Source organism: Maniola hyperantus, chromosome 13 (assembly GCF_902806685.2).
Source record: "Maniola hyperantus chromosome 13, iAphHyp1.2, whole genome shotgun sequence".
Lineage (NCBI taxonomy): Eukaryota > Metazoa > Arthropoda > Insecta > Lepidoptera > Nymphalidae > Maniola > Maniola hyperantus.
The window spans coordinates 2170072-2184218 of NC_048548.1; the positions used below are offsets into that span (position 1 = coordinate 2170072).

The following is a 14147-nucleotide window of genomic DNA, read 5'->3' on the forward strand; positions in this document are numbered from 1 at the left end:
TGGAAATAGTAGCATAAAAAATTAGCCTGTCAGTCACTAGTAGGTATGGGTACAACCTACAATCATTTATCTAAGGGACAGCAACGAGGATAAACGAGATTATATTATATTTAACTAGCAGTTGCCTGCGACTTTGTCTGCGAACAATTTGTGATTTACTATGAGATTGAAATTATTCCACCCCACTTAACTACTCACCAGTGGGATTGCATCATAATTTAAAAAGGTTTTACCTGTACATTCTAAAACAGATTTTTATTTATTTTTATGCATAATAGTTTTTGATCTATCGTGCAAAATGTCGAAAATAATACCTACCGAGTACGGAACCCACGATGCGCGAGTCTGACTCGTACTTGGCCGGTTTTTTTAATCAAATGGTACGGAACCCTATGGTTACCACTACTATGACCGAACTTCATACAGCTTTCATTGATATTTACCACTTTCAACAATCATCCAATCCCCTTTTTACCCTCTTAGGTTTTTTGTAAAATCCTTTCTTATCTGATGCATAATCCATTGAAGAAATCTAGGTAGGTACCTTCCCCCAAGTTAATAGTGACAGTAAACTTTTCCCATACAATCTTTCATCCCTTTTTCCACTCAAGTAAGGGGTGATTTTCAAAAAAAGCTTAAATACAGGTTTTTATTAAGTACCTAGGTATTTAAACTTTAATAATCGTTATCATCCTGCATACTAATCCATACTTAAGTGTGTCTGTCTGCTAGCCTTTTACGGCCCACCCGTTTAACCGATTTTGAAGAAATTTGGTTCCTACAGAGATAGTTTGCATCCCTGGGAACATAGGCTACTTTTTATTTCGGAAAAGCAAAGAGTTACCTACCACGGGTTTTTTAAAAATATTGTGACTCTGGATTCAGGCCCAAAGGATAAAATTGCGTGGTAGGTATTTCAATTTTTGTTAATATTGCTATAGGTATTACAAGTATGGTGGTGGTACCTACCTACTTAGTCCTATTTCTAAATATTACAGAAATGTTTACAAACTCACTCAATCTTTCTCTCGGTCTTAGATCGAGGCATAATACTAGACTTTCTATTTGAATTTTCAAACGATTTGTTTCTTCTGGCCAAGACTCACGACTAATTAGGGCTACTAAAATGAATTTAAAAATATACTTTCGACACTTATTTGTTTTTACAGTATTAAGTGAATGTGTAACGTGTAGCAAAGCTTCGGAGGAATATAGCAAACCCGATATAGCTAGAGTAGGAAAAACGAAGCGGGACAAAATGCGTATGTATCTGTCAAAAAAAAACCGGCCAAGTGCGAGGTCAGGCTCGCGCACCGAAGGTTCCGTACTACAGTCGTATTTTTTCGTCATTTTGCACGATAATTCAAAAACTATGACGTGCGCGTGGTGCGGTGGCTACTTTAGTTTCTATCCCAACCTAAGAAAGGATTTTATAAGATAAAATAAGTGTTTGGTGTAGTCCACGCGGATGAAGTCGCGGGAATAATCTAGTAAAAAAATTATTAGTTACACCTATAGGTATAGTCCGTACAAAATAACTTCTCACGTGCTATTTTAACTTTATGGGTCAACTGTCATGTCAAAAGTACGGTTCACCTTTAAAATAAGAACTAAAATGTGACTAAAATCGTACTTTTAACATGAAATTTGACACATAAAATGGCGCGTGAAAGTCATTTTTACGCATTGTATTTACTTAATTTTTCTTATTATTTTGTAACAGGACAGAAGACAGCAGTGGGCACATTTTCAAACGTCATAGCACAGATACAAAATTTACCCAACATGGATCTGGGAAGGAAGTTCAGGACGCCTTGCAAGTCGGGTAATAAATGCGGCAAGGTAAGTTTTTAAAAAGCGAATACTTTCTTGCGGAAGTAAAGGAGATGACTCTAATTTAAATGGCGCTCAATATTAAAAAATAAATTACATTAAATGTCAGGTAAAATATACGAAAATCCCACTTCTGATTAAGTAAAACTAGTCTAACGATCCCCTAACGATCTTTCTGAGAGATGGTAACTAATCTACCCAGTGATTTAAAAAAACCCGACCAAGTGCTCGTCAGGCTCGCGCAACGATGGTTCCGTACTACAGTCGTATTTTTTCGACATTTTGCATGATGATTCAAAAATTATGTTGCATAAAAATTAAAATAAAATCTGTTTTAGAATGCACAGGTGAAGACCTTTCATATGATACCCCACTTGATATAGTTAGCTTACTTCGAAAATTGAAAAAAATACTAATTATTAGTTCATATGACCACGCTTTAACTTTAAAAATCAAATTACATTAAAAGTCAGGTAAAATATACGAAAATCCCACTTCTGATTAAATAAAACTAGACCATGCCCGGGACTTTGTCTTCTACCTAAATACTTTAGGTACCTACCTACTTACTTATGATTTGGACTAGGGTTCTGCACTAGAAAAGTTACGTAAGACAGCCTTAGAATATTATCTGCGTTTACGTAGACTTTTTTATTGATTTCCAGGTAATAAAAAGGCTGATGGTGCCAAAGCTAGCTCAGCTCGAGAACACAATAATGGGTATAATGAAGGATCTGTCCAAAATGCCCCCCGGGTCCCGTCTCCCAGACAAGTACACCAAAACAGAACCGATCAAGCTGCTATTCGATCAGAATTACAAGTGAGATTTTTCTCTAATTTATTTACAACTAGCGACCCGCCCCGGCTTCGCATGGGTGGCAATGTAGATACTTATGTAGTGTCACTTTCATACTAATATTATAAATGCTACCACCGCCGCCTCCGTTTCGTTTTTTGCGCGTAATACTTGTTAATTTTCGATGGAAGCTTGATTTCTTCCGTCATTTTGTTCAAATATCGTCATATTTCAACAAATTAACACAAACTAACATTAAATTATACCTATAAACCTTCCTCTTTAATTACTCTATCTATTGGTGAACATCGCATTAAAATCCGTTGCGTAGTTTTAAAGATCTACGCGTTCATACATAAAGACAGCGGGAAGCGACTTTATTTTATACTATGTAGAGATACTTATCCAGGTTATTATATTGAATAACATACATACATACTTGCACACCACTATCACTTTGCGCACTAAATTGTAATAACATTTATTTAAGTTTTTAGGAATGGGGAAGGCAACCCAATGTACAGTAATTCACTAGTCCAGGGGTTGTCACGCGGCCCATTCATACGTCCTTAGTAACTAATGACTACGTAACCATTGTAAAGGGTTTTGTTAAAATTTAGGATTTTAAATAATTTTTTTTTATTGAAACTAGCGACCCGCCACGGCTTTGCATGGGCGCAATGTAGATACTAATGTGGTGTCATTGCCTCGGAAACTCTCAAATGAGAGGATTTTTTTTCCGACCTAATTCACATTAATTCAATTTCTCTAGGGATCTCTAATTTTTTGAGAATTAAACTATAGCTATAAACCTTCCTCTTGAATCACTCTATCTATTGGTGAAAACCGCATTAAAATCCGTTGCGTAGTTTAAAAGATCTACGCGTTCATACATACATACAGACGCGGGAAGCGACTTTATTTTATACTATGTAGGGAAGAAAATCAGTTAAGTGCGAGTCGGACTTGCACACGAAGGGTTCCGTGCCATCCGTACAAGAATTTTGAAATCAATATAAATTATAGTAAAAACTAGCTTATGCTCACGACTTCGTCCGCGTGGACTACCTACACAAATTTCAAACACCTATTTCACCCCCTTAGGGGTTGAATTTTCAAGAATCCTTTCTTAGCGGATGCCTACCGTCATACATCCAGTAGTTTAAGCTGTGCGTTGATAGATCAGTCAGTCAATCAGTCAGTCAGTCACCTTTTCGTTTTATATATTTAGACGAAGGTCTGGCACGCGCTGGCTCTCTCTCTATACAAGGAGCATACCACTGTCTAACGAGAGTTTGTTAATTTGTTTCAGGGAAGACGTGTGCATGGATAAGCTGGAGTCATGCCTCAAAGAAGACAAGCGTCGCAAGCGCATCCTCAAGAAGCTGTTCTTCAAGAAGTACAACTCCGTGCGTCAAGAACTCATCGGCTACGGCGGGAGGAGGCTGTGGGGCGGGGAGGGGAACCTTTTCTATAGATAGTTTTGAATAGAAAATAATAAAATTAATTATTACAAACTATTAGCAATTTTTTCTTCTCCCACTATAAAATACCGGAGACAAAAATTAACGACATTAGGTAGGTACACTATGTTTGTACGAAAATATAATATGTAACAAAATTTTAAGGATAATTCAGATCACTGTTTCTACTATCGATATAGAATCACGCGTTTCATTTAAATACTAGGTAAGAAGCTGAGTTGCTCCGGCTTCATACCTACTCTACCTATTGGGATAGTGATAAATGTCAATAAAACCTAAGCCTGGCAGTAAGCGAGACCGTGGCCGAGTGGTCAAGGCATCGGGCGCGAACCCAGAAGATGCAGGTTCGATTCCTGCCGGTAACGCAATTTTTGATATGTATTTAAAATTATTTAAAATTACTCAATAAAACCCGTGAAACGAGCAACATCCAGATTCCAGATGCCGAAGCGGGCTGTCTGACCCTTTTTATTCATTATAGGCGTACACTTGACCACGATCACACCTGATGGGAAGTGATGATGTGGCCTAAGATGGAACGCGTTTGCCTAGAAGGTACCTATTCACTCTTGTTTTAAAGTTACCCAGATTATAATTGGCAGGAAACACTGATCTCGGAAGAGTATTTCAGATCCTAGCCATGCATAAGGAATGATGACGCAAAGCATTTCGTACGCGTAGATTTAATGTTGACGACATAGGGATGAAAACTTGCCCGGCGTCTTGCGGTACGGTGGTAGAAATGTGAGGGGGGGGGGGGGGGGACAAGATCGAACAGCTCTTGAGCACACACTCCGAAATATATCATGTAAAACACCGAAAGGCCGGCAACCTTACGGCGGTGATCAAGATCAAAAGTGGTGAATCTTCGCCTATGTCTCCTAGCTCGACGATCAACGGCGTCTAAAGCGGCCAGTTGGTACTTAGCGGATAAGCAAAGATTAGGATTAGCAAGCTGAAGTGGCAATGGGCAGGTCATGTCTGTCGCAGAACCGACGGCTGATGGGGCAGACGTGTTCTGGAGTGGAGACCGCGTACCAGTAAGCGCAGTATGGGACGACCTCCAGCCCGCTGGACTGATGACCTGAAGAAGGTGGCGGGGAGTGGATGGATGAGGAAGGTGGAGGACCGTGGTAGCGCGCTCTTGGAAAGGCCTATGTCCAGCAGTGGACGCAAATAGGCTGATGGATTGGATAAGCAAGAGTTGCTGTGGGCTAGTCGTGTTTGACGCGAAACAGATTGCTGCTGGGTCAGACATATTTTGGAGTGGTGACCACATATCCCTAAGCGTAACATGACTGTATCTGGTGACGTGGCCTTTGAAAGGCTTATGTCCAGCAGTGGATACAAACATCCAACAACAACAGATGGTGATGATATACCTAAGATGTAGCTAAATATAACTGTATAGATAGTTCAATCCATGATAACGCGCCTTACTCTTCGTCCCAATAGGTAACAATGCAAATGTGCTTTATACTGTGAGTTCTATCGTAAGTCGTAATGCATTGATCAGTGATGTGGGCACTCGCACAAGAAGATAAATTAGGCAAAGATCACTCCCGCACCCGTGGTTTCCTCGCACGAAAAATAGTGGGGCGCGTCTTCGTGAATTGAACTATCCATATTTTGTACTTACGTACGTGCTTTGTACCTTATTGGCTTACTTCAGAAGTTAGGGCACGTGAATCGTACAAACAATTTGTTATTAACAACCTTGGGTCACGTGTTAGCAAGGATTACAACAATGGCACAGTTTGAATCAACATTTTGGTGTTTTCTAAACTTTCTGGTTACGGAAGTTTTCAGAACAAGGACTGGTTAAGCCAAATCAAAACTAGGAATCTGTGCGAGAGTTAAAAGTTTAGCCTGACAGAAATGTACAGACGTAATTAGATTTAATTAACGTAAAAGCCGAAGTAGAAAAAAAAACAATCATAATAATTAGCTATAAGTAGTAAAAGTAACTTTGTAAATAGTAAAATGTGTGAAAAGCAATTGAAACTTCAGATTGTCGTAATAGTTTTATGTATAGTTTTTAAAGGACTCCATGCTTTTGATGATAGTAAGTATCTACTGAGGCATAGATCTATAGAGCGCACTTTGATTTTGCTCAGACTTAAGATTGAGTTAAAACGAGACAGATTTATGTGAGAGGCGTGACGTGAGAGATATAGCTCACCCCCCACTCATTTGGGGTGGTGTCACAGATGAAAATGTTACATTTGTACTTTGTTTTTATCTGTGACACCAACTACAAATAAATGTATTTTCTTTCTTTCTTTCTTTCTCTATAGATCTAACCATTAGTTTTAGAACATTTTAAATTTCGAAAGCACATTCACATAGTTATTTATTTAAAAAAGATTAAGGGATAGAGAGGAAGAAAATAAAAATCAAAGTTGCTACGTTAGGTTCTTAAAAAAAAAACTGGCCAAGTGCGAGTCAGACTGTAAAAATCTGTTTTAGGATGTAAAGGTGAAGTCCTTTCATTTATGATAGCCCACTTTGGTATATTGATCTTACTTTGAAAATTAGATAGATTAATTCTTATTATAGTAATTAGATAAGGCTAGCTTTAAGTTTTATTGTATTAAAAAAAAAAAAAAAAAAAACTTTGAAAATTGAAATCACTGATTATATTATGTTCATGAACACATTTTTTTTGTGATGTAACTATAAATTCACGGTTGTCGGATTTATTCCTTTACTTGTACTATAAGACCTACCTACCAAATTTCATGATTCTAGGTCAACGTAAAGTACCCTATAGGTTTTCTTGACACGATGGAAAGACTGACAGACAGACAATAAAGTGATCCTATAAGGGTTCCTTTTTTCCTTTTGAGGTACGGAACCCTAAAAAGCGATGATAGTATAGTGGTTAAAGACCTCGGCCTCCTATTTGGAGGGACTATAGGGCTCAATCAGAGGTTACGGTGCTTCAAAGTGGTTTCTAACTTGAATTTTTCCTTTATAGGTCTTCTTTTTACCGTGACACGAGCACCCCGCTATTTCGGAATTTTACAAGACCATCGTGGGCAACCGCTTTCTGTGGAGATTTCCGAGGAATACATGGACCAGGATTATATTGCTACAAACAGGTGAAATTAATTATTTGATTACTCCTTTTGATTTTTTTGAGTCACCGATTACCAGAGTCTGAAGCCGAGATCTATAGAGCACACTTTGACTTTGCTCAGACTTAAGTTTCATTTAAAACAAGACAGATTTGTGCCAACAATTATAACGCTGTCTCGTTTTAACTGTTTCTTAAACATGAGCAACGAAAGCATAGTTCTCAAGTCGAATCATTATAAAATAAACACAAGTTTATTTCTAATTCAGTGATTTTAAATTAACTGATATTCTGCATGCATTTCTGCGTGCATATTGGAGAGTCTTGGAACTTTTATAGGGACGAATAATTGGGAAGACGTAAATGTATGGGATGTTTTAAATTAAAACTTACTATTTTTTTCAGAAAGCGACATAAAATCAATTGGAACAAGTAAGTGGTCGTAACGATATTTTCCTCTAATAATTAATAATCAATTCTGGCAATTAATTTAGCATTTCAAAAGAGGGACCTGAATATAATTATGTAAAAGGCATAATAGCCTAGTAGTTAAGACGCGCGCCTCCTAATCCGGAGGTCGGGGGTTCGATTGCTTTAATGGTCAAGGAAAACACCCTGGGGAAACCGCATGCCTGAGAGCAGTGGCGTGCAGGTCATAGAGGCATAAATGCACTGCTTACCCCAGTTGTAAAGCCCAATGCATATTTTTCATTATGACCAGCCAGTAAACAGGCTCCTACTTAACTAGTGTCTACCGTGGCTTCAAACCCTGTGCACGCTACCTGAGAGTTATCCATAATATTCACGAACGAAGGTGTGTAACATGTGACAAGCTGCACTGGGCCAGCATTGCAGACAGGCCTAGATCCTTCGCATTCTGAGAGATCCATGCTCAGTAGCAAGCCGGTGATGGTTTGATCATGATGATGATGATTAATGTTTTTTTTTCAGAAATCCTTTGGATATGGATGACTTTGACGACGATGAGACAGATGAAGCATTTGATGAAAAGGACAAAGACGTAAAGTTACCTAGCTTTAATTTACAAGCAGGCCCAGTGTAAACTAATTTTGTAAAATAAAACAATAGATTACGTAAGTTACAGGTATTTTCATTTTCCCACTGCTAAGTATCTATACTTACTAATAAATAAAATTGAAGTGTCTGTATGTTTGACCGGGCTAATCTTCGGAACAGCTGATCCTATTTTGACGGATTTTCACAGACAAGTAGAGGATTAACCAAGGAGTAATATACGCTATTTTAACTGACTTTCAAAAAAGGAGGAGTTGTGTTTTTCTACCTATGTACACCGAAATCTGCGAGATTTCTGAATCGATTTGCGTAACTTTTTTTTAAATCGATAGTGAAACTTTGTGACATTGTCCTATAAAAAAATTAGATTCCAACTCCTCTATCCTGATGCTGCAGGGGACCTGACTACCAAGAATGATGGGATTTAGAAACTGTCGGTAATAAAGTCACCTTTTCGTTTTCCTTATCTTATCCATCCTTGTCACACCACACATCCATCTTAACATTCGCATTTCAGTCGCATGTACTCGCCTTTCATCCGTCCCTTTTACCGCCCAACATTCTGAACCATACAACGTGACAGGTTTAACGATTGGGGCATTTGCGGGTCGCATATACTACGAGTAATTCAACTGCAGAAAAATAACTGAATCTACTTAGGTACCTTTATATTTTAATAAATAGTTTTCTTTATTAAACCAATTAATTTATAAAAAAATACACAAAATATAAAAAAGTATCAAAAGACATAGAGCTCCATTATTTATCCATATCATCGTACATCTCTCTCAAGTGATCTTCGATTTCTTTCTGCTTCACTGAGTTTGCAGGACCACCGATTGGCATTTTGGCCATTTCTAAAGACTCCTCGGAATAATCTGTGGTTTCATCTGAATACATGTCTTGTATGTGATCCTGGTAGATCTTCTCGCATTCACTGGGATGCTCACTCTTTATGGTGCTTGGATGATAGCCTATGGCTTCTATTGGACCCAGGGTGAGGTATGGAACTTGAGTTGTCACTTGAAAATGTTTGTCTGTTGGCAGAAAGATATTATTATAATATTATAAATATGACATTTGCAGTTATCTGATGGACGCTGGTTCCCTGGGAACGGCAACGGGCGCTAATATGGGACGCAACTTGCGTTGACACATAGGCCCCGTGTCATATCAGGGAGATAGCATCCAGACCGGGACCCGCAGCGGAAACAGCTGAAATCGGCAAGCGGCGCAAGTAGGTATGCCTTACTTATCGAGAGTTACATTTTTTTCCGCTGATGCGCATGATTTGTACAGTAATTAGATAAGGCTAGCTTTAAGTTTTATCGTAATATTTTCTTTAAAATAACTTACAATCAATATGATCTGGTATAATCACAGTTGCGACAGTCTTCGCAACCTTTTCGTCATAATAGTCCCCGATTATATCGACTTTTCCGCCTTCGTACACCTCGACTGCGGGTGGTCTCTGAGTACAGTCGTCTTCTAGATGCCGTCTCCCGGACCTTGAGTGTGGTATGTGTGGTGGCGGGACTTCTGTTAGTGGTACGAATCTGGAGCCGAGGCTACGTCCAACTGGTTTCACTTTTGTTAATCTGGGGAAATCATAAAAAAGTTGTAAAATTGTAACTTTCTAATTAAATGCCCAGATAATATAGTGTCTGACTGACTGACTGATCTATCAACGCACAGCTCAAACTACTGGACGGATCGCATGAAATGGAAATGGAAATGGAAATGGAAAAATGGAAATTCGGCATGCAGATAGCTATTATGACGTAGGCATCCGCTAAGAAAGGATTTTTCAAAATTCAACCCCTAAAGGGGTAAAATAGGGGTTTGAAGTTTGTATGGTCCACGCGGACGAAGTCGCGAGCATAAGCTAGTATTCACTAAAATCCAAATATCAATAAATCTGAAATAGGTAAAGCAAGTAATTTTAGTTTTCTAAATCAGATGCATCCGATTTTGAGGTTATTTATAACAGAAATAGACGAATTAAGTTAACGATTTTGTTGGCTATGGCTAATGACCTGGCAGGGGGAAGGTTTCTCCGCGTGTCCCTCAGACTAGCAGAGGCGAGGTGGGTATTTCGGTCGCCTCTCGGCCGGCGAGTCCCATATACCTTCCTCCAGTTGGCTGGCTGGTTGGGTAGCTGGCTTGCCTCCCGGGGAGGGGGGGGGATGCGTATTCGCATTTCCCAGCGTAAATAAAAGGGTAGGTATAGCTATTTCATATTATATATGTGAAAAAGTGTGGATGTTTGGATGTTTGTTACTCAATCACGCAAAAACGGCCGAACGGATTTGGATGGAATTTGGAATGGAGATAGATTATACCTTGGGTTAACACATAGGCTACTTTTTATCCCGGAAAATCAAAGTGTGTTCGCGGGATTTTGAAAAATGTAAATCCACGCGGACGAAGTCGCGGGCATCAGCTAGTAAATGTATAAATGTTCACCAATTAGAAAAACTTAGGAGCAAGAAGGAAAAGGCAAGTACAAAAGCTGTAATATTATGTAAACTTACATGTTCATCATAACACTCCCTTTTATTTCTGATGTAACACGTCTACAAACTAAAACTAATGGGACAAGAAATACTACGCACTTCATTTTCATCTACACCTTATTACGCATACATTTTACAAACCGTGTCAAAGAAAATCAAGATCTGATCGATCCTTTGAACTTGTACGCTTTATAGGTTCCCTTCAACATTATAAATGTACAAAAGTGCATTGTTTCCGCACAATGCAACAGGTGTGCACTTTTTGATTGTTTTTCAATTGATATCGAGACTGTTACATAAATTGGTGTAAGAAATGTGTGAATACCTAATTATGAGTCGTTTGTTTGCTGTGTGGCAACGTAATCCTGTATTATTAAATTTGCAATTTCCATACATTTGTAGGTAAAATTAAAAAAATGCACATGACGTGTAAACCCCCTGAAAACTCACTATGTCGCCATTATTATAGCTACTGTAGCAAATGCTCTCCGGTGCTAATTATCCATAGTAATATTATAAATGCAAAAGTATGTTTGTCTGTCTGTCTGTCTGCTAGCTTTTTACGGCTCATTCGTTCAACCGATTTTGACGAAATTTGGTACAGAGATAGCTTACATCCCGGGGAAGGACATAGGCTAATTTTTATCCCGGAAAATTGAAGAATTCCCACAGGAAGTCGCGGGCATCAGCTATTGCCTAATGAAAAGCAATGATTAGGTCTGAGTAGTTTGGAGCGCGTTTGCCTAAAGGCTTATTTAATCTTGCCTTGAAGGTATTTAGATTGTAGGTACGTGATAGATAGTGGCTGCACTTTCTCCAGGATGTGTCCAGCGGGCGTCGAGCGAGAGAGGCACCGGCGTTCGTTCTTTAGAGTTCCCGGGGCCTCTCAATATGTGCTGGGGAGGGCCACCGACGGGGTTTTAGTGGGTGGAAATCCCATATAACCCGATTTGGTATCTTAAGAAGATTTCCCCCTCAAAAAAATTAAAAAAAAGGTACGTGATAGGTAGGTAGGTATAATGTAAATAGGGTGTGTATAGGGGCAAAGGAAATAATAAACATTTCTAGATAAATTCAATAATATTTATTTTTCCTCTTCTTATAGACCACAGGGTCGAGGTGCCAGGTCTGGTTTCCGCCGCAGGAGATGAGAGTGAAGCAGCCTCCGTACACGATGGGCGGGTCGGTGTCTGGCACGCAGATGTTGTCTTGGCAGAATGTTGCTGTACCTGTAAAACATTTAAAAATTACAGATAGAACAAAACTACGCGTCACGAATGTTGAAAATGCACAGACATCAAAGTTAAAAATTTCACAACCAAAAGTTAAACAAGGTTTAAACTGACGTTATACACTCATTCCACCCTCCTTTTTCTACAACCACACCCACCGTAAACAATTTCACCCTCACCACCTAGATGTCTGGTGCACTTCGACCGTCCGTTGTGCCAGATCCTTCTTTCCATGTACATGCAAACTGTGGAATCAACTCCCATTGGCGGTGTTCCCACTAGATTACAACATGGGGTTATTCAAGGGGCGGACCAACAAATTCCTAAATGACCGGCAACGCATCGGCAGTTCCTCTGGTGCTGCAAATGTTCATGGGCGGCGGTAATCACTTAACATCAGGTGACCCACCTGCTCGTTTGCTCGCTATCTTTATTTAAAAAAAACATATCCCAAATACCATGTAGTTTTTAGAGTTCTGTGGTAACAAAGAATCCGTAGATATAGTTTTGTCCAGTCGTTCTATGCATCTGTTTGTGTGTCACACTCACAGCAGAAATTCTGCTGTTATATAAACCTGCCAGGTACCGCCATAGTGAGGCATAGGTATATTTTAAACTTTGAAAAACAACCAAGGTAATTACGTACCTTCTGAACATGAAAAGTGAGGGTAGAAAAAAATCTCTTAGGACTTTTCCAGCGCTATCTAGAGGATGTTAGTTTCTACTTACCAACATAACCCGTAGGTCGTGCCTGCCTCCTATTCTTCACATAGTCAACAACAGCTTTGGACAGAGCGTAGAAGTGCTTGCTGGCCTTGTACCGCATCTTCGCGAGGGCCGCATCGCAGTCGCTCTTGTCGGCACGGCAGTGGTAGGCCAAGTTGCGAGTGTTCGACTTTATCATCTCTTCTCTTAGGGCTTTGTATTTGGCGTCGCTTTGGAGCATTTGAGCAAAACGGACGTTTACTGGAAGAAATATAGATTGACTAGCTTATGCTCGCGACTTCGTCCACGTGGACATACAAATTTCGAACCCCTGTTTCACCCCCTTAGGGGCCGAATTTTCAAAAATATTTTCTTAGCGGATGCCTACGTCATAATAGCTATCTCTATGCTGAATTTCAGCCCGATCCGAGCTGTACGTTGATAGATCAGTCAGTCAGTCACCTTTTCCTTTTATATATTTAAGATGTCATCGTAGACTTTCGCGAAGAAAGACTTTAAACTAGAAAAAGACTTTAAAAGACTAGAAATTTTCTATTCTATTAACTATTATATTCTATTCTACTAACTAATAAAACAAGCTTATTCCCGCGATCTGGTCCGCCTGGATGTATCACGTAGGTTAAATCTCTACATTCACCAGCGTAGGCTGTGTGCTATCTGTCAGTCAGTCAGTTATGGCACAGTAAAGGTATACGCCGTCCAAATGGTTATTTATGGACATTGTGCCCAATACACTGGCGCTATTACCCCGCTGAATGGCAAGGCGTTGAGCGAAATAAGCACCAGCTCTTGGGTCACCAGACGCGTTAATCAGTTTTTGGGGCACGACGTTTATAAACGACGTTTGGGATGTTAAATTAGTTTTCAAATAACTTACGCCCAGCTCCAACGAGATAAGCCTCACTATGCGTTGCATAATGTAAGACATTTAGTAGAAAATAGCCCAAAGCAACTCTCCACATCACTGTGTCGTACCTACTGGGCTATAGCCACATCACTTGTGTCGTACCTACTGGGCTATAGCCACATCGTTAATGCCATTACACTGAAAATAACCAATCTCGAAATTGTTAAAACTTTCAAGCAATTAGTCAGCGATAAACTTAAACGTGGAAAAATATTAGTTATAAAAAAACCGGCCAAGTGCGAGTCAGGCTCGCGCAATGAGGGTTCCGTACTACAGTCGTATTTTTTCGACATTTTGCACGATAATTCCAAAACTATGATGCATAAAAATAAATAAAAATCTGTTTTAGAATGTACAGGTGAAGACCTTTCATATTATGATACCCCACTTGATATAGCCACTCACTTCGAAAGTTGAAAATACTAATTATTATTTCATGACCACAATATTTTTTTTGTGTGATCTAACCCTAAATTCACGGTTTTCAGATTTTTTCCCAAATGTCAGCTATAAGATCTACCTACCTGCCAAATTTCATG

The 14147-nt window shown here is 39.2% G+C and overlaps 4 protein-coding genes across 4 annotated transcripts; 2 read left to right on the plus strand and 2 right to left on the minus strand.

Moving 5' to 3' along the window:
• Positions 1-1066: 1066 nt before the first annotated feature.
• Positions 1067-4124, plus strand: LOC117987794 (uncharacterized). The gene is made up of 4 exons (XM_034974854.2): positions 1067-1262; positions 1724-1842; positions 2499-2653; positions 3942-4124. The coding sequence occupies exons 1-4, from the start codon at positions 1127-1129 to the stop codon at positions 4108-4110; spliced, it is 579 nt and encodes a 192-aa protein (XP_034830745.1). The 5' UTR covers positions 1067-1126; the 3' UTR covers positions 4111-4124.
• A 1946-nt stretch (positions 4125-6070) lies between these two features.
• On the plus strand, positions 6071-8271 carry LOC117987798 (uncharacterized). Its single transcript, XM_034974860.2, has 4 exons — positions 6071-6178; positions 7094-7217; positions 7598-7624; positions 8144-8271. Exons 1-4 carry the CDS (start codon positions 6097-6099, stop codon positions 8253-8255), a joined length of 345 nt encoding a protein of 114 aa, XP_034830751.1. The 5' UTR covers positions 6071-6096; the 3' UTR covers positions 8256-8271.
• A 693-nt stretch (positions 8272-8964) lies between these two features.
• Positions 8965-10984, minus strand: LOC117987793 (uncharacterized). The gene is made up of 3 exons (XM_034974853.2): positions 10762-10984; positions 9584-9825; positions 8965-9264 (listed from the first exon to the last, which is right to left on the minus strand). Exons 1-3 carry the CDS (start codon positions 10851-10853, stop codon positions 8987-8989), a joined length of 612 nt encoding a protein of 203 aa, XP_034830744.1. The 5' UTR covers positions 10854-10984; the 3' UTR covers positions 8965-8986.
• An 820-nt stretch (positions 10985-11804) lies between these two features.
• On the minus strand, positions 11805-13670 carry LOC117987796 (uncharacterized). The gene is made up of 3 exons (XM_034974858.2): positions 13579-13670; positions 12705-12941; positions 11805-11972 (listed from the first exon to the last, which is right to left on the minus strand). The coding sequence occupies exons 1-3, from the start codon at positions 13661-13663 to the stop codon at positions 11818-11820; spliced, it is 477 nt and encodes a 158-aa protein (XP_034830749.1). The 5' UTR covers positions 13664-13670; the 3' UTR covers positions 11805-11817.
• Positions 13671-14147: the final 477 nt, after the last annotated feature.

Excerpts from the sequence above, each read along its gene's own strand:
- LOC117987794 (XM_034974854.2), top strand. The coding sequence starts at position 1,127 with ATGAATTTAAAAATATACTTTCGACACTTATTTGTTTTTACAGTATTA. Across the intron at positions 1,843-2,498 it reads CGGGTAATAAATGCGGCAAG|GTAATAAAAAGGCTGATGGT; the intron begins GTAAGTTTTTAA and ends ATTGATTTCCAG. Across the intron at positions 2,654-3,941 it reads CTATTCGATCAGAATTACAA|GGAAGACGTGTGCATGGATA; the intron begins GTGAGATTTTTC and ends AATTTGTTTCAG.
- LOC117987798 (XM_034974860.2), top strand. The coding sequence starts at position 6,097 with ATGTGTGAAAAGCAATTGAAACTTCAGATTGTCGTAATAGTTTTATGT. Across the intron at positions 7,218-7,597 it reads GATTATATTGCTACAAACAG|AAAGCGACATAAAATCAATT; the intron begins GTGAAATTAATT and ends TATTTTTTTCAG. Across the intron at positions 7,625-8,143 it reads CATAAAATCAATTGGAACAA|AAATCCTTTGGATATGGATG; the intron begins GTAAGTGGTCGT and ends TTTTTTTTTCAG.
- LOC117987796 (XM_034974858.2), bottom strand. The coding sequence starts at position 13,663 with ATGTGGAGAGTTGCTTTGGGCTATTTTCTACTAAATGTCTTACATTAT. Across the intron at positions 12,942-13,578 it reads TTATCTCGTTGGAGCTGGGC|TAAACGTCCGTTTTGCTCAA; the intron begins GTAAGTTATTTG and ends TATTTCTTCCAG. Across the intron at positions 11,973-12,704 it reads ACGACCTACGGGTTATGTTG|GTACAGCAACATTCTGCCAA; the intron begins GTAAGTAGAAAC and ends AATGTTTTACAG.
- LOC117987793 (XM_034974853.2), bottom strand. The coding sequence starts at position 10,853 with ATGAAAATGAAGTGCGTAGTATTTCTTGTCCCATTAGTTTTAGTTTGT. Across the intron at positions 9,826-10,761 it reads GGGAGTGTTATGATGAACAT|ATTAACAAAAGTGAAACCAG; the intron begins GTAAGTTTACAT and ends TGATTTCCCCAG. Across the intron at positions 9,265-9,583 it reads TATACCAGATCATATTGATT|ACAAACATTTTCAAGTGACA; the intron begins GTAAGTTATTTT and ends TTCTGCCAACAG.